This window comes from Gorilla gorilla, chromosome 9 (assembly GCF_029281585.2).
Source record: "Gorilla gorilla gorilla isolate KB3781 chromosome 9, NHGRI_mGorGor1-v2.1_pri, whole genome shotgun sequence".
NCBI classification, from domain to species: Eukaryota; Metazoa; Chordata; class Mammalia; order Primates; family Hominidae; genus Gorilla; species Gorilla gorilla.
The window spans coordinates 29,035,187-29,059,020 of record NC_073233.2 but is presented as its reverse complement, the minus strand read 5'-3'; the positions used below and the strand labels follow the sequence as shown (position 1 = coordinate 29,059,020).

General features: G+C 36.0%; 1 protein-coding gene across 8 annotated transcripts in view; it reads right to left on the bottom strand.

The window, feature by feature from the left end:
• GAS2 (growth arrest specific 2) overlaps nucleotides 1–23,834 on the bottom strand; it is a 261,526-nt gene that overhangs the window by 197,843 nt on the left and 39,849 nt on the right. For 3 of the 8 annotated variants that reach the window (XR_008669940.2, XR_008669941.2, XM_031016006.3), the window contains exons 2-3: nucleotides 14,820–14,984; nucleotides 3,745–3,866 (exon numbers count right to left, since the gene is read on the bottom strand). Coding sequence is in view for 6 of the 8 variants with exons in the window: in XM_031016006.3 (XP_030871866.1) it covers nucleotides 3,745–3,866; nucleotides 14,820–14,964 (267 nt within the window). In the remaining 2 variants the exon portion in view is untranslated. Of the gene's footprint in view, nucleotides 1–3,744; nucleotides 3,867–14,819; nucleotides 14,985–17,158; nucleotides 17,545–21,493; nucleotides 23,759–23,834 lie in introns of those variants that run through there. The other 5 variants (XM_055356513.2, XM_004050830.5, XM_019037416.3 and 2 more) reach the window with 5 other exon arrangements.

The window sequence follows — 23,834 nt, the reverse complement described above, 5'->3', positions numbered from 1 at the left end:
ACATACTAACCTTCTGGCCTTTCATCTTTTAAAATTTTACTATAAAAGGCAGAAAATAAAATGTAGTCATCTTTGCACTTTTCATACAGTAAGGCACAAGTTATTATTGATTTAAGCTGCATATTACTGGCAGTCAGTTGTGAATATATAAATGCTGCCACGAACAGAGAAGGCAATTCGGTCAAGAGCAACTGTGTCAACTTTTACCTCAGATCAAATTTGATGTATTGAGCAGTGAAAGTGAGGTCATAATCGGTATTTTTTTTTTAACTTTTATTTTAGGTTCGGAGGGGACATGTGCAGGATTGTTACATGGGTAAATTGCACCTTCTTGAGGTTGCGTATATAAATGATTTCATCACCCAGATAGTGAGCATAGAACCCAATAGGTAGTTTTTTGACCTTCACCCTCTTCCCGCCCTTCCTGCTCAAGTAGGCCCCAGTGTCTTTTGTTCTCCTGTTTGTGTCCATGTGTACTCAGTGTTTAGCTCCCACTTATATGTGAGACCATTTGGTTCTGTTCCTGCATTAACTTGCTTAAGATAATGGCCTTCAGCTGCCCCCATGTTTCTGCAAAGGACATGATTTTGGTTTCTTATGGCTGCAAGGTATTCCATGGTATATAGGGACCATATTTTCTTTAGCCAGTCCACCGTTGATGAGTATATAGGTTGATTTCATGTCTTTGCTATAGTGAATAGTGCTGCTATGAACATATAGGTGCATGTGACTTTTTGGTGAGACAATAATAAGTATTTTTAAACCTCCACTTGTTCAAGTAACACATTTAAGGTTTTATACTAAAACCTTTATCACAATCAGAAAAAAATTTAGCTTTATATTCAGTTAAAAATTTGCTCAGGTTCACGGAACTATTTCAAGTTTAATAACTTGCTGCAGTTCTACTAACTGAAAAAAATTCTTTTCTTTTTGTTTTATAGTTTTATTATAAAAATTATAATATTGAAATGGCTGTTTAAAAGGAAAGTACTTACATAACTTTTGATCAATAAATATTCTCAATATTCCGTATTATCATGGAGATTGGGGCAAATGTATACATATTTGCACATAGCAGCTCTCATGCTAAATACAAACATTTATAAGGCATTTATTTTCTCCCTTCCAAGTCCTAACCAGGCCCAACCCTGCTTAGCTTCCAAGATCAGACGAGACTGGGCATGTTCAGGGTGGTATGGCCGTAGACTATAAAGTATTTATTTTCTTATAGTTAATCGAAAATACTTACAAGGGTCTCTTATCTTTCACGTAAGGAAAAGAGATTTTATCAAAAAGAGATTTTATCAAGAGCTCTATTTTGTGCAATGCTCTATGGAAGCTATACATATGTAATTATTAATCCTATTTCACAGATAAGGAAAGTACGGCTCAGACACGTCCAATTAATAAATAAAACTAGAACCCAAGCAAAATGCACTTAATGTCAAAGCCTTTGACCTATAGGCTAATGCTTTAGGGTTATCTTACATTGAGTCTTACAATTACAAATCTATTTGGGAATCTTTGCTTCTGTTTTAAAAAAGCAAAGGCTTATAAACAAAGCAAAACCAGAACTGCACAACAGCCTTAATAGAGTTGGTTAATCTTTACTACTCTGGAGGATTCAAGGATTCTTTACACTGAGGCATTCGGCTCTCCATCCTCAGCAATAAGCAATACAAGTTTCAGGGACTTCGTAATGTGAAGGTAATGCTTTCAAGAGTCTGGGCACCACAGCTTATTTCCCTCTGTTCATTGCTTTACAGTAAACCTTCTATACAAATTGTCCTCTTATTGGCATTATATTTTTTCATCAGTAGCTGATGTAGAGGCCAGTTACATCACGACAGAAATGAGAGCAGAAGAAAAATTCGTGCCCTAACATTAAGCTTGACACAAAGCATTTTCATAAACAGTCTCCTCACACCTGGGCTACCCATAATGACATAATGAACAAAAATGAGAGAGCATTAAACTTGCAAAGTTGTCTGTGTCAGATTCTTGCTTGGTCACTTACTAGCCAATCTTGTACAAATTACTTAGAGTCTTCAACCATCCAATTAAGGAGAAAATTAAAAGAAATTAATGGTTACCAAACTTTGCTGCACATTAGAATCACCTGGGGAGCTTTTTAAAAATTCTAGTACCCAGGTTTCACCCTATGGGATTAAATCAGAATGTTCAGGCATGGGATCGAGGTCTCAGTATTATTTTATTTTATTATTACTTTTGAGAAATGGTCTCATTCCGTCTTCTAGGCTGGAGTGCAGTGTTGTGATCTTGGTTCACTGCAACCTCAACCTCCTGGGCTCAATTGAACCTGCCGCCTCAGTTTCCCAAATACCTGGGGCTACAGGAACACACCACCATTCCCTGCTAACTTTTTTGTGTTTTTCTTACAGATGGTACTTTGTCATGTTGCCCAGGTTGATCTAGACTCCCGAGCTCAAGCAATCTGCCTGCCTTGACCCCCGCAAAGTGCTGAGATTACAGTCACGAGCCACCACATCCAGCCCAGCTCTCAGCATTTTTTTTAAAGATGCTCAGGTAATTCCAATGTGCAGCAAAGTTTGGGAGCCACTGAACTAATTAATACCTTCACAGAGCTGCTTTTAAGAAATAAAAAAATAGAGGGAGGTTTTGTATATTATACAATACTTCACGGAGTAATATAAAATATTTAAAAAATAAATTCAGTGGCAATACACACATACACCCCTTTTATTTTTTCTGTCAGAGTTGCAGAAAAGGCTTAACAGTTGCTTTTTGTCTTAAATTGTCTTCAACATTTTTATTTTATTATTTTTTTAGATAGAGTCTTACTCTGTCACCCAGGCTGGAGTGCGATGGCGTGATCTCTGCTCACCGCAACCTTTACTTCCTGGGTTCAAGCGATTCTCCCGCGTCAGCCTCCTGAGTAGCTGGGATTATAGACATGCGTCATGATGCCGGGCTATTTTTTTTTTTTTTTTTTTTTTTTAGTAGAGACGGGTTTTGGCCATGTTGGCCAGACTAGTCTCAAACTCCTGACCTCAAGTGATCTGCCCGCCTCAGCCTCCCAAAGTACTGGGATTACAGGCATGAGCCACCATGCCTGGCCAACATTATTTTAATATTTTTTATATCTCTTTTCATTCTCTATTAAAAATTAAGTACAATCTCTCTTGTTTTCTTCAAAAAAAGTCAAACACTATACTTTCATCAACTGTTTATAATCACTAGAAAAGAATATTAGAATTAATGTGGAGAAAAGAAATCTGAGCAGTTAGAAATAAAATAATTTGTCCAAATTTACTTAGTTCAATGGTACTACTTATTTAGAATAAACCAAAAATTACAGTCCAGAAGTTTTGTTCTAGTATTCTGTCATAATATTTTTGAAAACAAAGATCTATTCAGTAAATCTTTCTTGGCTAGATTTGTGCATTGCCTAATGACACAATTATTTCTCTGCTAAGTTTTTAATCAATATTTCAGATTCATTGAGTTTATACACAATACTCTTTTAATACCATCATTTTTCATAAGCTTTTATTTAATTAGATTCACCAAAAGGATTATGCAATTTATGTAATTAGAGTGCAAATAACACGTTACCTAATTAAAAAGAACACTCTGTACTTTGTTGTTAGTATAGACCTTGATGCATCCGTTCACAATAAATTTTTTAATTACACCCAATTTATAAGCAATTATAAATGTAATCTACCACCTAAGAGTGATTTTTGCATTGGGATCTTTTACCTTTGTGGGCTTGTTAGCATCCATGCTCTCCTTGAATTTCTCCTGCATAGTTTCTGCAAGTTGACAGAGCAAGGCACCATTGTCCAACTTCTCCATAAAAGTTTCTGCTGTAATCTCCTTCCCTGAAATAACAAAAAGAAGCATTATAAAAGGAAAATCAAATGTCAGATTCACACTAAATAAAATATTTGACACAGTTTTATCACTAAAATTGCTATTCTAGCTAAGTTACATAGCTGGGATAGGAGCTTACCAGAAATAGTCATTTCTTTGGAATTTTCTATCTTCCTTTGGTTGCAAGAATCTCAACATTTAATATTTTCATAACATAGTGCTAACTGCATAACAGTTTTATTTCAAATAAAAGGTGGCAAAATGATATCCTGGGTGAAAGAGTTCCATCATTTAGTAATCAAGGGGAATGAAAACTAGCCAACAAAACTCAAAGAACCAGCTTTACCAGTGATTTCATAATTTGGCCTCCATTAATCATTCCATTCTCATCCCCAGTGGCCCATTCAATTACTTTGACCCACAAGGCAGGACACAATGCAGGACAAGTATTTTTTGTTAGGTGTATGTCTGACTACAAGAACGCCGTAGGTCTCTCGCTCTCTCTCCCTCTCTACAGGATTGTACTCTGTCACGCAATCTGGAGTGCAGTGGCAGGATCATAGCTCACTGCAGTTTTGAGCTCCCAGGGCTCAAGCAATCCTCCAGCCTCAGCCTCCAAAAGTACTGGGATTACAGTCATGTAATCTAGGGTGCACCCAGCCAGATCGATTTTCTTTAATTTAAAATGGAACCATGTATGTATTTTTTAAAAACCACCATTGGGAACTTTAATAACATGGCCAATGTATAAAACCATATCTCCAGATTCTATTGAAATGGTTTTCCTGATTAAAATAATACAGGAAGGCTGGGCACAGTAGCTCAGGCCTGTAATCCCAGAATTTTGGAAGCCGGAGGTAGGTGGATTGCTTGAGCTCGTGAGTTAGAGACCAGCCATGGGGCAACATGGTGAAACCCCATTTCTACAAAAACACAAAAATTAGCCAGGCATGGTGGTGCATGCCTGCATGCAGTCCCAGCTACACGGGAGGCTGAGGTGAGAGGATGGCTTGGGCCTGGGAGGCAGATGCTGCAGTGAGCTGAGATCGTGCCACTGCACTGCTTTCTTATATACTCTTTCTAAACGTATCTTTCTCAAAGCCCCTTCCTTTTTTTGTTTCCTGTTAATCCAAGTTTCAGAATATTCCATTTTCCTGCCTTATTTTTTCTGTAAATTATTAGTCAGAAGTCCTACAGATTCAAGCTTCCTTCTATTTCTCAGGCCATAACCTTAATAAAAATCTTCATAAGGTGATACTTAAACCTCTAGCAACAAGAACAATGGCTATTCTTTGTGTCCTCAACTTCTCTCTCCAATACATACCATGCTCACTGCTAAAATTAAGATGGCTAAACACCGTCCTCACTGAGGCATTCTCCAGACACCTTTATTGCACAATCCCTAATTTTCTCCTTTACCTGGAATATGAAAACTAAGCACTTTAACCCAATATCCAAAGGTCTCCCTGTATTCCTCTAACCCATCTTTCCCATCTAACATCCCTATACCCTGCTCCGTGATCTATCTATAGGCTGCCTTCACAGATTCCCCTTGCAGACCTTTCTATTTCTGCTGCTATGCTTTTGTTCCTGGTATGGCCCCCAACTTCAATGTCCTACCTTTTACCTCCTTGGACAAGTTCTATCTTTAATCGGAGTTCCAGAAGGAGATTCATCCAGTGCACATTGATCTGTTTTCCGTATGTCATACTCATGAATATCACTTACTCTGGCACTGATCAAACATATTCTATTGTTAGTAGTATGTTTTATATGCAGTGTTTGTCTTCTTTAGTATGTTATAAACCTTGAGGTATATCTTTTTTTATTATTATTTTTTTGTATCTCCTACAGAGGTAAGCATAATGTTATTCACATACTAGGCACCTAGTAAATGTGCTCAGTGAGCATGTGAATGAACAAATGAAGAAATAAGCTGCTAGAAAACTTTGAGAAAACATTAATATTATTTTTGTGAAACACAGTTAAGTCAAAAGCAAAAAAAAAAAAAGAAGAAATTATTTTAAAGTTTTATACCAAGATGCTCAAGGCTTATCTTTTATCTTAAGAAACAGGCATGAAGCTCAATTCCATGAACCTTAAAATAAATATAATCCGGCCGGGTGCGGTGGCTCACTGTAATCCCAGCACTTTGGGAGGCCAAGACAGGCAGATCACCTGAGATCAGGAGTTCAAGACCAACTTGGCTAACTTGGTGAAACCTGCCTCTACTAAAAATACAAAAATTAGCCAGGTATGGTGGCACACGCCTGTAATCCCAGCTACTTGGGAGGATAAGGCAGGAGAGTGGCTTGAACCTGGGAGGCGGAGGTTGCAGTGAGCAGATATCACACCACTGCACTGCAGCCTGGGCGATAGAGTGACACTCTGTCTCATAAATAAATAAATAAATAAAATCCGACTGGAACAACAGATGAACCATTTAAGTTAAACTCAGAATATCTAATATATTTGGATTTCAAGAAACATCTGCTTAAAATGACTTTTTTTTTTTCCATTTTTGGGAGCAGTCTTAGGGAAAAAAAATTACTTTTTAAGTAGTTCATATTTTAGCCCCCAATTAAAATAATGACTTCTGCAGGTGGAAAAACATCAGTAGCTTTAAATACTCACCACACAGGTAGCCTGTACAGAACTTTTATTTCAAAATTGTGTGCAGCTCAGTTCAGAAATGAAAGTAGCATGCCCATAATACAAAAAAGCCAGTGTAACAGAATTTGTATTGTGTATTCATCATATTGGCCTGCACTTTCTCTTTTTTTTTTCTTTTCTTTTTTTTTTTTTTTTTTTTTAGCAGAAAGTGACTAACCACAGGCTGGAGTGCAGTGGTGCGATCTCGTCAGGCTGGAGTGCAGTGGCACGATCTCAGCTCACTGCAACCTCTGCCTCCCAAGTAGCTGGGACTACAGGCATGCACTACCATGCCCAGCTAATTTTGGTATTTTTAGTAGAGACAGGGTTTCACCATGTTGGCCTGGATGGTCTCGATCTCTTGACCTAGTGATCTGCCCGCCTCAGCCTCCCGAAGTGCTGGGATTACAGGCATAAGCCACCACACCAGGCCACATTTTCTAACAAGAAAATTATTTCACAAAATTACAGAAAGTAAATATTAGAAATAATTCTCTTAATTATAATGTTATTCAAATAAGTTTAAATTTTAAGATAAAGAAGATAAACTTTAAATTGTTGAATTATTTCTTTACAAATTACTTGCAAGATTTTCTACATTTGTAATAGATCTTTATGTATTCTTATTTCATTAAGTTCTATGGCAATTTGAAGATTCCATTCATAATTTTAAGTTATAAGATAGTTACAATATACTTAAAACAACACATAAATCATAAAAAGAAAAAAATGGCTTTCATTAAAAAGCCATTAACAATTTACCAAAAAGTATGATTTTTACTTTTTATACATTATATCTTTTTAGTTATCCTGTTTTTCATGAATACTTGTAAAAAGAATTTTACATTGAACATCTGTATCTAATGAAAAATATATTAGGTGTCAGCTTTCAATTCTGTATATTTTATAGCTCTGAAAGGTGAGGTTTTTTTGGCAAAAACAGACTATTACATACTTTATAGTTGAAATGTACTACCTCAAATGAAGAAAAAACACAAGTCTGAGACTTTTTAAAATAACTTCATGTGTAACATATTTTCCTTCCAATGATTAAAAATTATTAAATACGTACTTTATGATTACAATCAATGTATGATTGTAAGAAATCAGTTATAATCTTTATATGGGGATGATATATTATCTCATTATTACATTAATATTAATATTATCAACAGTATTTTTTTCAAAAAAAATACAATATAAAAGTAGCTGAATTTATCCATGGCAAATTCTTAAGAACAGGCTGTGTAGAAATAATTACACTTTCTCAAGTAAAAGTCATACAAAGGTAAATATCTCTGTTACACAGAATCAGATCTTCTTTAGTTTAAATTGTGCACCTGGTTTAACACATCAGACTACATGTACTGGAAGAAGTGTGATTTTAGCACCAGAGAATCATTTCTTCCCCAACCTCAGCATTTCATTGTGGTTGGTGTTTGTAGGGAAAGAAAGAACAATAAATGAATACAATTAAATCATGTTAAAGTCCTGACCGGTGCTGGTCCGTAAAGACGTTGGTTTGAACATTAATCTAGAGTGTCCTAGTTTAGAAGTAATAGTTTCACTTCCTAAATTTATAATTGCGATATTTGATCTTCGCATGATTAATTTAGTCAAGAATGACAACTTGCCAGTAGATCAAAATCAGGAAATTTGATTAAATATTGTGACTAGTTGCTTTATGTTAAAACATTATAGCTCAATGGTGGGATATAAACATCTGCCTGAAATCTTTTGCCAGGCAACTATAATCAACATGCATACACATACACATCAGTGTATTCCTCCCAGAAATATGTTTGCCATAACTTTTATAAAGATTTACATATCAGCCTATAAGTGTTTTAGACTGGGGCCACCTGGAAAAAATAATCCTTTTAATCTTCCAAGTTGCTGAGAAAGAATGTTCTCTTCCCGATAAATTAGCAGTATCAAATTTCTAAAGAATTCTAATAATCATATTTAACAGTTGAGTTCTTATTATATGTCAAGTACTGTTCTAAGCATTTTACATGTATTCATGTATTGAGTCTTCTCAAGAAAACTGTGAAGTGGGTGCTATTATTATATCCATTTTACAGATAATGAAACAGATGTGTAGATTAAGTAACTTGCCTCAGGTCACCTAATTCGAGGGTAGAGGAACTCGGCTCTTTGGCAATTTAGGTTCAGAGTCCATGCTTTTAGCCACTATGCTTGACTACTTAAATGTTTGCTGAATACACAAATGACTATTTTCATGACAGTGCATTCTCCCTCATGCCGCTGTCTTTTTCTATGTAGAAACACCACAGAAACCTCTTTGGTGGAAAAAAAAAGCTTGGGATTGAAGATTGTGGTGCTAAAAAATGAATAGCAATCCACCTTGTAGACTGGAGAATGGCTAACAATATCATTCAGGCAAGTTCTGGTATTTGGCATGATTCACTGAAGAAGAAAGTTGGTATATTTTTAATCCCTAAAGATGATCCAGATACTATCAAATTCTATTTTCATCCCCACTGTACCTCTCAGTACAAATATATTTTTCTAACTGGAGAATTCAAAGTGGTTCATATGCTCTCTTTAACCAAAATTATTCAGTATTTTGAGACTAAAGTTTCAAGTTTGTGAGATAGGAAACAGTTCATTATATGCACAATCCCTAGACCAGCACCTGCTTCACACTGATTTTCAAGTGTCTACCCTGCATTTATATCAAAAAAGATCAAGCTGGTTCCGCTGCACAAGTCACATACAAAATTAGGATAACTGCTCTGAAAGGTGTCAACTTGTGAACATGAAGGTGATTCTGTAAACTTTTGAACTAACAGAAGATACCATCTGTCCTAAGGAATTTTTACTGGCCATACCAAGAATGTGAGAACCCTGCAGAATAAGTATCTGGTAAAAGGGCCACAAGAAAAAAGAAAAGCAAGCTGTTCCAAACTCATTAGATAGTAGCTGTATTTGACAGCAGCAACCCTAATAAATAGGTGCTTAAATTTTTAATGCTGAAAATGTTATTTTTTAAGAATAACTGAAAAAAATGAAATGTTACATATTGCTCATATTAAGTGGAAAACAACTGCATTTTCTTTTATATGCATGTACAAAGCTCAAAGAAAGGGAAAATCACCATGACATCAACTGTCAATGCATTTTCTAAATATAAGTAAAATCAATTCAGCGCAACTTGATTTTTAATATATCTGATGATTTATTCAAAGTCCCTGCATTATCCAAACACATATGCCTATATCCTAAAGATCTATAAGCTTTAAGAACAATTTTATTTCATGTTTAACAACTATAATCCTTTCTTTAAAATATGCTCTCATGTAATTTATATAGCATTAGACAAATATTAATTGAAAATAAAGGTAAGCCATCATTTTAAATTAAAAATACATGTGAAATAGACAATTTGAGAACACTTATTTTAGTATATAATCAAAGCCAAGCCAATAATATTCTTAAAAAGTCCATCAAGGCCAGGCGCGGTGGCTCACGCCTGTAATCCCAGCACTTTGGGAGGCCGAGGCGGGTGGATCACGAGGTCAGGAGATCGAGACCATCCTGGCTAACACGGTGAAACCCCGTCTCTACTAAAAATATTAAAAATTAGCCGGGCGTGGTGGCGGGCGCCTGTAGTCCCAGCTACTCGGGAGGCTGAGGCAGGAGAATGGCGTGAACCCAGGAGGCGGAGCTTGCAGTGAGCCGAGATCGCGCCACTGCACTCCAGCCTGGGCGACAGAGCGAGACTCCGTCTCAAAAAAAAAAAAAAAAAAAAAAAAAAAAGTCCATCAATAATTATAAAAGTAGTAGAATATGCCTAATGTATTTGAATAATGGGTGGCTGCCATGATCCAGGACTGTTAATGTAATAACATGCTGTTTGCTCATAATGACAATTAAAAATTTCCCCAAGATTTATTTATATATGCATTTCATGTTCTAATATACCCTAAGGGCATAGTTAAATAACAAATTGGCAATATTTGGTTCATGAGCAAAAATAACAAAAGATCTAAAATAAAAATGAAATGTGTATATTTAATGTACAATAGGCAACAATGGCTAAAGAAACTTTTTGTAAAGAAAGACGATAAGATCTTCATGACTGTTTTGCTGTCTTTTTTGAATGTTGGTCACAAAACTGCTCCATGGTGCCAGCCATTATTCAAAAACCTACTAGGACTGCAAAGAGTATTTTCTATAAGATCAGTAGATATATCCAAGGATATGTAAATAGTCAGTGAATATTACATGATAATGTTCTCATTAATCAGTGTGTGCTACCCCCTAGAGAAATCCCAGCTACTATTAACCACTTATTCACTTTAACTAGTTAACATCACAAGATAGCTGGTATTTTATATTCTAATATATAAATTTCAGCTAGCATAAAATTTTGCAGTTGATGCTTTAATCCTATGCCTAGGAATTTAAAATGATATTTATTATTATTAATGATTAAGTATATTTCCTGGAAATGACAGTATAATACATGCATATGTTATATGAATATGAACATTGGTTTATGAACTAACAAAATCACTTTCTTCTCTATCGAATCATTTTTATCCATCAAAATATCAGAATATAAATGGAGTATTATTTAAGGAACCATATTTTTAATAGACAGTTTATATGTAGGATCAGAAATATCTGAATTTAGAATATCATTAATACTCCTTTTGAAAAACATAAAAGGAAAAAAATTACATTTTAGACAAGTATACTAGAAATAAGCAGCAAATTTGCACAACAGCAAAACCTAATTAAAAGCTTTAATTTAATATGTAATTTCTACCTCACCTAGGAATTCAGAGGAGATATATCAATTCCGAAGCTACTTTCAAGACTTATTATCTTTTTATGTTTTTTACTTTTTATCTCTTTCAAGTAGATAAAAAGCAAGACTTGAAAAAGAGCTGCATAATAAAAATCTACAAATATTTCTGAAGTGACAAAACAGCCAATAATAAATTATTTTAAAATTCACTTTAATTTCTCTATTTCCAAAGTATGTGAATACTAAATGTATCTAAGTGTAAGAAAAATATCTTCTAACATAACTATAAATTTATTCTTACCCTCCTTATCACCATTCTAGCACACAGTGCATTTTTCTACCTCCAAATGTTTTACCACTTTTTAATAATCTCAAGTTGCCATGAGAGTAATGACTTAAAGTCTATTATCTATCTACTTTGTATGAACTGAAGTCAATTCAAAGGTCAAACTTTACTGTATCTTGAGATTCTTTTAGGATTCCTTTTCTGAGAAAATTTCATAAACCATCAATTGCATTTGTGTTATAACTACGACCATTAAAAAAGTCTTAATTTGAAAAAAAAAGTCATTCATTTATGTAAATCTTCTCCTTATTTATATATATTAATGACTGTCTCAACTACCCCAAACTGGGTCTCAAGAGATGGATTTCCTAAAACTCAGACTTTTGGATCTGGAAAAGACATTAGAGATCATCTACTTCAACCCCTTCATTTTATGGTTGAGGACACTGAGCCCAGAAAAGATAGCTGAGTGACTTTGGGCAAGTTTCCTACCAAGTAGCAGAGCCAGAACCAGAGGCCAGGTCTCCTGACGCCCAGTTAGGAGCCAGGTCTCCTGATTTTTAATCCAAGGATCTTTCCATTACACACACTGACTCTCTATTCTTTGAGGCTGTCTTGGGCTGCTCACACTGATCAAGCTGCCTTGTAAATGACCACACTCACTAAATAAAATGCCCTTGATGACAAGTCATAGGACATTATAGCATACCTGTATAAGCAGACTATACTCTAATTAATCACACTCTTCCTCTGTTTAGAACATTTCAATGGCCTCTCATAGATCATACTGTAAATTATAAGCTCCTTAATATGATTTTCAAAATAATACATGATCTAGCCCGAACATGTCTCATGAAACTCTCTTCCTCTTTCTTTTCTGTTGAAACTAGACTTGCTCCATTTCTTGCAATGTACCAAGCTCCTTCCTACCTCAACACATGCCCTTCCCTCCTCGCAAAGTCTCTTACCCCATGTTTGGTCTGCCTAGCTATTAATCTTCAGTTCTCAGTTTAAATATATGTTCCCATAAAGAAGATTTCCCAAGCCCTCTGATTCTTTGCCCTATTCCCACCTCAATTTACATTTTAATTGCAACTTGTATCTTTTAGTGTTTATAACAAGTAATAGATTATATATTCAATTACTTATTTACTGTGTTTTTTTTGCTAATCTAAGCTTTGCAAGAATAGGTACTATGTTTATTCTTAATCACTATCCTCCAGTACCTAGATGACTGTCTGGAACACAATAATGACAATAGTTATTATTTACTGCTTGATTATGTGCCATACCTTCTTCTAAAGGCAATTATCTCATTCAAACCCCCAACAATTCCATAAGGTTGGTTTTATTATGGTATTTATTTTACAGATGATATAACCAAGACACAGTGCAATAAGACATTTGCCCAGTATCACATAATAAGTGGTAAAACCAAGATTTGAATTGAAAGCATTCTTATTCCAGAGTCCACTTTTTTTTTTTACCAATGCTTATGCTGCTGCACACTCAAATGTTTGTTGAAAAAAAGAATAAATTTATGCACAAAATCAAATTAAGTTTCACTGAACTATGTAAGTAGAATAATAATAACAACAATATAGTGTTTACTAGGGCCAGATACTGTTCAAAGTACTATACATATTTTAATCATTCACTGCCACAGCAGCCCTAAAAAGTAGTTACTACTGTTATTACCACTGTACAGATGAGGAAAATGAGGCACAAGAGAGGTAAGTAATTTGCCCAAGATCACACTGCTAGCAAGTGGCAGAGGTGGGGTTCAAACACAGACAGTCTATTTCCAGCGCCTGTGCTCTTAACTTTTATTCTATACTACCATACTTGTGATTGCCTATATCTGAAAACTGATAGCTCAAATTTAATAATTAACTACTAATATGACAATCATTAGTGAACCCGAAAAAGACAGAAGAGAGAGAAAAATCCATCTGTTTAGGCTTAAATAACTCCCTCTCCTTGATGGAGATAAAAGGCCCTCTGAATGAATCAATTACTGAAAGGTGTAGCCCCTTCCTTCTAGGGGAGACACTTCCATAGCACTGTGAAGGGTCTTTCTAGGGAGTGTCTTCTTCTTTTTCTGATCTATCTGTTGGTGAAGGGTACAATTTACATACCCATATTCAGTAGCCTTGGTTAGACTACAGAGTTGCCAAAATTGTGTGCACACCATGAAGAAAAAAGAAATATAGGATAAAGAAATCCTAGGATAAGGACTAAAAAATAAATAAATACAAAAGCCATGCAAAAATCCAGAGCCATGGAGAGCAAGCAAAACCCTGATAAAATGTGCTAAACTTCTGCCAAACCTTGCTAAAATTTCAGATGGACAGGGTGCACCTTACTAAGCTCTTAGTTTCATTAGCTAGAAAATGAGGATAACAACTTTTACCTTGACAGATGATTTAAATAATAAAATAGTGTTGATGAAATCTCCCCTGCAAATGATATGCTCAAATCTTATATCTTATAAAGTCTACAGGGATCTTTTTTCTCACATTTAAATTAAATTTATTCTCTATAAAAAACTTAGTGGAAATAGTGTTGCTATATATGATGATCCTTTAAACATGTGATTCTATTTTTCACATAGTTGAAATTTTATCCTGGGAATATGAAAGCACAACAGCAACAAAAGGAGAGGAATCTTTACCAGGAGGTAGCATGAGGTCAGCAAAAGTACTGTTAGACTAGACCTTAAAAACAAAAGCAAATGGAAAAGAAAAATTTTAGTTCAGGGTTGGATGACTCTAGTCAGCTCATTTGGAAAAAGAATACATGATTTTGTTCCTGAGTTTGGGTATTCAGCAGTTTTAGAAGGTGTGCTGTAAAAGTAGGGCAAAGAAATCCAGATTTAGAAGCCAGATTTTACAGACACTGTGGCCTGTGTACGATGTCAAAAGAGTAGGTCAAATTGGTCAGCTGCATGAAAGAAAAGCCAAAAATAAATCAGACCAGCATATAGACAAAATAAGCAATCTGACTGCATATTTCCACATTTGAGTGCATCATATTGGAATTACTAAGCACAGTTAATATGACAGACATTGGGAAATTCACTTAAATTTTCCACCTGCTTCAGGTTTCCCAGATGCAAATGTCAAATAATAAAAGTCTTTCTTTCCAAGGTGCTATCACATGCTTAGGTGAAGGACACTACAGGAGGAAAAATAAAACAAAAACTGTTGTCTTTGCTCACAAAATGAGATCTTATAACCTTACCTAATAGATTGGTTAACCACAAGGCCAGATCTTCTTTCATTGGTAGCAAATTAGCTTCATGTCTGCTGGCTAGCCATTGGCTATACTGATGCATATCAGAGAGGCCAGGTCCACTGCGTACCTTTGGGCTCAGAGCAGTGCACATTATTTATCCACTTGTAATACCTGTTTTGGAAACAAAAGAGCAATTGCTTTTTATACAGACTTCTCTCACAAAATGTTGTCCTCATGACATCATAATGAACTGGATCCGCGGGTTTTCTGATGACAGTTCAGTTTATTAATTATTAACCCCATGAAACACCATTTGCTTTATCTGTACTGGCCCTCTCACTTTTGGCCAACCACTTAGTAGGAAAACAGCAGCAATCAAAGGTCAAATAGAAAATCAAACAAGAAACTCCAAGTTTGTATGAAACAATATACTTGGAAAGAGCCAGCTTCTAAGCAAGAAATTCCACATATTGAAACACGAGAAAAAGTTAAAATGTTAGTGCCCAGTTTGTTAACTCCCATTGTTTGGGCTATTTAAAACAATAGATTTTCACCAAATTTTATGACTGAACACTAGCAATGACAGCATTTTTACAACTCACTGTAAACACATGATCATTACCCTTAAAAATATAGCCTAAAAGGTTAAGCAAAGTACTTCTTTTTTGGAGACGGCCAAGCAATCATGGACTCACAATTTAGAGAACTGGGTGAGAAGCAGGGGAAGAGGTACACCCAAAGACTCTCTACCACACTTCTCTCTTGCAGTCAAAGAAACCAAAAAAAGAAAAATAAAAAAAAATTAAAAAATAGAGGATAAGTGACTTCACCAAGATCATACAGCTAGGTCATGACAGAACTAGGCTTGAACCTGAGTCTTCATATTCCCAAGACCACTACTCTTTATGTAATGACACATTTTTACAAAATGGAATAGCCAAGAACCCATATTGATGATAACCCAAGAACTGCATCATAGTTCTAACAAATGCTGCCAGAGGTGTTTGTTTGTCCTCTGCTATCGCTACAACAATCTCTTTCTCTTTCTTGCTTTTTATCTTTCCACTTTATTTGTTTTACATGCTGGGTTTTGTTTGAAATTATCTTTAGAGTAGAAGTACTTAAATATCTTACATCTATAAAAACAAGGATGCTTTCATTAACCTGATCATATTGTGAGTAGTGCAATCCCCTACTTGGGTTGTAGAAAACGTATTTGAATATATATTTGGCCTTGAATATAGCATTTTTGTTTGTTTGTTTTGTATTTTTTAGTAGAGATGGGGTTTCACCATGTTGGCCAGGCTGGTCTTTAACTCCTGACCTCAAGTGATCCACCTGCCTCAGCCTCCCAAAATGCTGGGATTACAGGCGTTGAGCCACCATGCCCAGACAGAATATAGCACTTTTGTATGCATTATTTATAGGATGTAAGACTACGGAAGAACTAACGAAGCAGTTAATGTAATAGTCATGTTTAATAACATGCAGGATTCTACTCTGTATATAAATATGCTGAAATAACCAGATGCATTATGACTGTATGACAATGAAAATGAAAATACTTGCAATAGGCAAGAGGTAATGTTTATATGATATCATGAGGTTTTCAGTGATATTCCAGTATTTATGGCATTTTAAAGTTACCAATAAGTAATATATTCTCCTTTTGGTTTTATTATTTGAAACTCTACACAGTATTCCTTTTCAGTTAACCTCAAACTCTAATTCACTTAACATAAGTTAATTTATTTTAAATATTGCTTTTGAAGAACAAATAAGACACTGGTGTTTAGAAAAATGGAAAGTGGGAGCATCTCTCAAATATTTTGCTGTAGTAATAGAAAAGACTGTTGGGAGTACGAGTAAGTACCTAAAAGGTATCATAAATACAGTATTTAAAAGCACAATTTCATTTCTAATTAAATTACTGTCGAGTAATTTTTGAAAAAAATACCATAAATTTTCTCTGAAAACATCTTATATATATCTATCTAAAGTCAACCATTGCAAATGTGAACTGCTTTCAATACACCTTGTCATACGTTATTAGATTGTCATTATGGGAATCAGAACACCACTTTTTATTATTTCATAGTTAATAATGATGTTATCCATATAAAGTCCTAAAGTTTTCTCCAAATTCTGTGATTAAACATGAAAAACCCAAAGCACTTTCTGCCCCAGTTAAAAAAAAAAATATGTCTAGTCCTAGAAAAACAAAACTTCTCCCTGTAGCTGGTTAAGATTCCTGTATGCCTGCTGGCCTCAGAAACATTTAAGTAATACATATAAGCACATGATTCATATACTTAAATAACTAATTGAAATCTTAAAAGGGTTACCTCTAAAATGCCTGTCTTCTCAAGACACAATCTCTTCCACTACTTTCCTGAAAGTGAGACGTGGCTGTTCAGTAACTTTAGCTACACCCTATTATGTGCTCTGCGACTTCCATTTAAGCATCAGAGTCCTATTTTGCTCTATAAAAGCAAGAAGACACCTCAGATTCTTAAGCTCATTGTCCAGCAAATAATTTATCAAGGGATAGTTTACAGTAAGCCTAATGGCATGTAACAATTTCAATGAGCCAGAAGGACACAATCCTTTCCCTCAAAACCTCTAAACAGTGAAGTTTTTATTTTCTTTGACAGTGGCACATTTATTTCTCATGTACTCTGTCCTGTGTTTTGCCAGAAAAGTAACTCAAACTACCTTCTAATAATTAGAGATGAACATTAAGTAAAAACAATAAGAATAATTAAGCAATTTTTATTTGTTACTTTGTATACAGTCAAAATTTTAGTGGTGAGAAAAAAGCAAAAACACAGTTACATTTTCCCAGGAGACAGAGGTGAGAGAAAGAAGGCTTAGTGAGTAATTGACATGCAATAGAAGTTACACAATTAGACATATGTCAAATATGTAGAAACCTAAAGTCACTGTCATAGATAAGGACTCTTCTGTTTAAGTCCCTTCTTAAAAGAATTCAGATTCTCAATCCAATTTCTCATGATCCTTTTTTCACATTTCAAATCACTGCCAAACTTAAATGACTCAACGGTTTGGCTGAAAGTCAATACCTGCAGGTCTTGGATTTAGATTTGGCTAATCCATGAATACGAAACATGAAAAATGGATTCAGCTAGCATGATCAAAATTTGGAGTATGGAGAATTTACCCCATGGTGAAGTAGTTTCCAACTAAAATGATTATATTGTGGTGAAGAAAGGTCAAATTAATTTATATTATTCCCATAAAAAGATCACTATGGAATTTTACCCTCCTTGTAACTTTTTAAAGAAATGTTTAGTCAATATGGATCAGATGAATTACATCGTAAAGAACAAGCTACACAAAAAGATCATTTCAGTTCTCTTGAATTCATTCAAAAGTGTTCAAAACCACAAGAGATGCCAAGGGGTAACTTTTTAAAAAGGTGGGAAATAAAGTGACTGATGATCCACTAGACTTAAAGAAAGCAGTAGGTTAGGGAGAAAGAAAAACTTTTTTGTATAATGTGCCTGAACACTGAATGATGTTTCCAATAAAGTGTATATAGTCCAAGTATTGTAAAAGCTTGATAAGTAACTTTAGTAACTATCAAACAAAGCCAATCACTTTTAAAAGGGGAGTAAGTACTCAAGTACTTCTATGGCTCCTCCAAGTTTTCTCGGTCTACCTAAAATGGATAACCAACCCTTAGGTCTAGGAATCCAGAAAAATAAAACTTAAAGAGAAAAACATGCAGAAACTTAATACTAAATCCTTCAAAGACTGTGTGTGTATATATTTTTTCTTTCTTTCCATAGTAGAAGTGATTCTGGAATAACAATTATGAATATGATGAGACTTGAAATAGCCCAGGAGAAAAAGAAAAAAATAATGACTTTGTAAGTAAAATATCACATGTTTAAAGACTCTGTCTAGTTTGTGGTCCCAGAATCCCAGCTGAAGACATCATAGTTTTGACTCTGAAGAAAAAGTATTCTTCCATGCCACCTAGAGGTGTTCTTTGACTATGACCAAGATGATTTCTGGCTTATCTCTAGGCTTTGCTGACATGTTAGAGAAAATGCATTGCGACATTACATAGAAAAGCAACTGTAAAGACAAAAAAAAAAAGAAATGATATACACTTCTGTCGGCTATGAGATTTCACTTAGAAGCCTGAATAATGGATAGAATATTGGAACTGGAATCAGAAGTCCAGGGTCAAATAATAGGTCCACTACCTAACCATTTAGTAGCTATTCTATTCTAGTCATATGAATTTTCCTCTTTGTACCTGTGTTTTCTACTATATACAATGGAGGCCGAAAACTTAAAGATAATTGTGAGGATTAAATATTTGTGCCAATGCTTGGCATATATTTAATATTCGATATATTTTTTATTAGCAAAATAGAAATGATCATCATCAGAAATGTGCCAAAATAAAACTTCTATTGACCTATCCCAAAAAGGAAAGCAATTCTGTGACAAAATAGGAATATTTTATAGAACTCTAAATCATTAAGAAAAGACAAAGGACAAGGGGGAGAACAAATAAATGTATTAATGATACAGTAGATAATGGATTATTCCAAGTTTTCTTCATATGGAGAAGAATGCTGCCCCTAAGATGATGATTAATCAGTTAATAGGGAAATGCTATATACCTCTCAAAGTAAGTGTGAGAGGACATCACTACCACCACCCCATCTACACACACAGACTCAACTGTGAACATTGAAAACAATGAATCCTAATCAACCCACAGTCAAAGGTCTCCTCCCTAAAGGTAATCTTTGCTCTCATCTGCAGCACTGTTCCCCACATCTATTCAGTTTCATGTGTTACAGGTGTCAAACACTGAGGAAATAGTTTATTGGTCAATCACGTTACCTTTTAAAATTAAAAATAAACAGTGCTCCAAATCGAATACCCTTCCAAAATCTGGAAAGAGAAAATGCCATTTTTCTAGTTGAACTCAAAGAATAAACCACCCAGGAAAGTTCTAGATGTCTCTTTCATCATTGTGAGTTCTTTACTCTTTTGTGATTCATTTTGGCTAATTAATAGTATCCCACAAAATATACATTTTCAACCAATGTCATGGATACAAAATCTTACTCTAAAGGTCTAATCAGAAAATAAAGTCCACAATTTCAACAGAAAGGCAATTTCAGACCTTGTAATGGGACCTCCACCTTGGGTTCAGTAGAGCAACTTATCCACAAATTGAAAAGCACCAAACATAAAGCAAAATGACACTTAATGGTAGTTTATCTAATTCCATAATAAAAATCTTTAAATTGAAAGGAACGTTACAATAACGATATATTCAAACTCCTCGTTATTAATAAGGGGTTGGTAGCCTAAGAGGATATTTTGCCCACAGTAACAAGACTGTTTAGTCATAATTATTAAAAGTATCCTACTCAGCTCTTGTGATCCTTAATTTAGTGTAGTGCTGACTCTCTTTTAGAGATCTCTTTCTTATCCCACAGTCCCATCTTGATTTGTCTTGGGTGAAATGATGGTGTAGTTACAAATAACAATTTCTTCTCAAATCATGATTTAAAAAAACCTGAATGGGAATTGATTTTCTATATTTTCATGTTGTTAGGGATATTTTAAAGTTTTAAAAAAATCATACTAAAACATCCTTCCAAACAATTTAGCATAGGTTTTTTTAACCCCTACCAGATTAGCTTGGAACATAATTAAAATAGAAAACCATCTGACAGTCTAATGACAGTCTAATGACTATTGTTAACAATATTAACAACTAGAATATTTAAGGATTTACATCAAAATTTTATCTAAGTTGAGAAAATTCTTTTCTGTTGTTTTAATATAAAGATTTCTGTTTTAGTTAACTATAATGTAGTTAAGAACCAGCAGGGTTCTACATTCTGTGGAAATATATACACATATGTGACATGGTCTCACATAAGGGAGTAAAATTAGCAAAGTTTTAATTGTATTGATGCTGAAAACATTTAATACAGAAAATTACATAAGCCTCTTACTTAATTTTGACAACAGATTATTTTCTACTGTTACTCCAGTTCATTTCTCTAGTCAAAAAACATTGAATGGAAACCTTCCTAGTTGCTCAGGTTTAAAGAAGCAGTTGGATCCTGTTTGGACCTTAATATCAAAACCACAAAGATACCAAACCAACCTTACAACATGCCCTGCAGTTTTAAGCAAAAGTCTCTCTGTAAACAGTTACAGCCTCATCATGCCTTTTCAACGAAGGTAACTTAGTTTTCCAAAGTTTCCCTGAGTCTTCAATGCAGACTTCCAGTCTTGAAGTAAGATTTCTAAGTAACACACAACATACTTAGGGTTAATATAAGACCAGGTATTTCACCATACTAGAAAGTTTGAGATTTAACTGAAGTTTCTAACCAAGATGCTAAAAGATTCCAGGGCAATCCCATGACCTTTTGCACCTGGTGAAATATTTTTTTGCCATGTGAACTTATTTCCCAGTAAAGCACAGTCCATAACACCACAGCATAGTGTTTAGCAATAAAGTAATGAAATAAACCCAAACTTCAGTAGCATTCAGGCTGAAATCCAAGCTACCTTTTCTATGTAAGGGACCATTCAGGCAGCCCTGTGCAAAGTCTCCAACGTGCTTTGCAAAGGCACACCGTCCCATGCCTCATCCATCTGTCCCTTACCTTCTCTTAGGCAGTCAAAACCCAGACACCCATGTTGGAGAGGACCACCAGAGCCACCACCTTCACCGCAGTTAGAGGAAAGCATTTCTTGAGAAGGAGTTCATTGATCAATATCAAAGACAGGCTGGGCAAATCAGACCCCAGCTGCAGTTAATCAGTGTCCACACTGCTAAGAGTTTGGAGTAAAGAAGCACAGGTCTTGTTCTCTGCCTTGCCTCTGTGAATCTCAGGGGATACGTGGGGAGGAAAAGTGGACTTCCTCTGCCAGGCTGGTACATCCAAACTGTCTAAGCCTTTATTTTAATACTAGGATGTCAAATGGGTGTTCCTGTGCATAAGCAGATCTTATTTCCTTGGCATAAGATCTCTCATACACAATTGATCTAACTTTGTTGGAGAGGGTTGGAGGAGATAAATTTATAAGAATAAAGTTTTGCAAACTCTTCACTGTAAGAAGATCACGGAAGTGAGAGGATGAAGATGAAGAAGGTGGAGAGGGTAAAGACTGTGATTTCAAAAAGGTTAACTGGGAAAAGAATTAACAACCCTCCCCCAACCTCAATTGTTTTTAGAATGTAGAAACAGAATCTGTTAACCCTCGCTTTTGTTCCCTCTTCATTCAAGACAATGGAAACTTCGGATACCTGGGCTAAGTTAATGGTAATTTACCATACTGAGTTGACAGAATTTAATTTTGCCAGTATAAATAACGTCTCCAAAGCAAAATTGCCTCCTTTGTTCCCCAAACAATTTCAGATTCCAGTCTCAACTTTGGACTGAACAAAAAGAACGAAACCATGCAAAATCTCCCCAAAGTATGTTGATATATATCGGCTAGCGTTTGTTTATTCACATAAAACTCAATTTCATCAAACTCATCAGACACAGTATCACCCCAGATCACACATGTGGCGCTCTTTCCTCCCATCCTGGCCTCAACGACTCAAGTAAAACATTCAGGATCAGCCCTTTAAGACCATTCTGGCTCTATCCCACCCCACCATAACAGACAATGCTGAGCATGCATTACAGATACTCTTGTGCACGAATGCATATGTGTGCATTTATAATCGATGTGTTCATTAAAAATCCTCACTCTGTCCCTGGTTGGCAGAGCCACCCCAGCGGGCTTACGTGCTGCGGTCGTCTGGGGTGTTCCACAATAGGGATAAGGAACACATGGTTGTTTCCAGAGAATCAGAAAGTCACCCCCTGCAGTGAATACCCACTCTTAGAGAAAGAGCCTGTCCAACTGTCCGCGGCTCTTCACTCTTCCCCGCCTCGTTCCTGAGGTTATTTTTTAATGACCTCTACCCTCCCCCGCCGCCCCGGGTGCAGTAGACAGGCAGGGGCTCCCGTGAGCCCCAGCTGCAGTGCGCGCACGCTGCGGCGGCGTTGGCGCAGAACTGGGCCAGCCAGTCGTGCTCACCCCCGCTTCCCGAGCTGGGCTGCTGGCGGCTCTCAGAGGCGCTTGGGCTCCGGGCTGGGCTTCTGCAGCTTCTCGGGGCCGGCCCCCTCCAGGCACAGGTCCTGTAGCAGTCGCTCCCCGCACCCCACCAGCCTGGCGGCAGCGGCAGCAGCTACAGCCGCACTACCCCTCTTCATACTTCTCTGATGGCTCCTTTTAGTGCTGTTTGGGAAAACGATTTTTTCTCCCTGCCAGAAACAGATTTCCTACATTTCATCAGTCCTCATAGACCGAGCGGAAGTAAAATGCTTACTTTTTCTGGTGGACAGCAAATGCAGTTGACACTGATTTACCCTTCAAACGGGGAGAGATTGTATTACAAGCCCTTGGCAGCAATTCCGAGGTTGGGGCCAAGCTCCAGCCCCCTCCTTGTCCCCCAGACACTAACCTAAGAGAGAAAAGGTGGGGGCTGGGGAGGGGATCATATTTAACTCTAGAGGTTTAACAGAGTCAATAGCTTTAGCACAATATTAAAATTGGGTGTTGGAAAAGTTTTTGCTTTCCTGGCCAGTGATTTTGCAGACGGAGGCACGAGCTTTCCAGTAACTTCGGCCACTCTTCATTCCAAATTGAACATTTTGATGTCTTACAATTCTCTTTAAATATCAGATTTTTAGAAGAGGCTGTACTCACGGCTGTTTTTGCTTTACCAAATGAAATACAATTCCACCCTTCCTTCTTTCAGCCTCAGCTCAGCATTATGTTGAATGTCAGAGACAATTGTCTCCAACTGTTGTTTATTAGTACGTGTATTCTGAGATGAAACGTCTTCCATGAAGTGGACAGATGTTCAAGTGTCTGATTCACCTCTAATGCGCGGGGACCGCTTGCTGAGTGTGCTGATCCCCACAGGTTACCACCTCCCATGGAGCA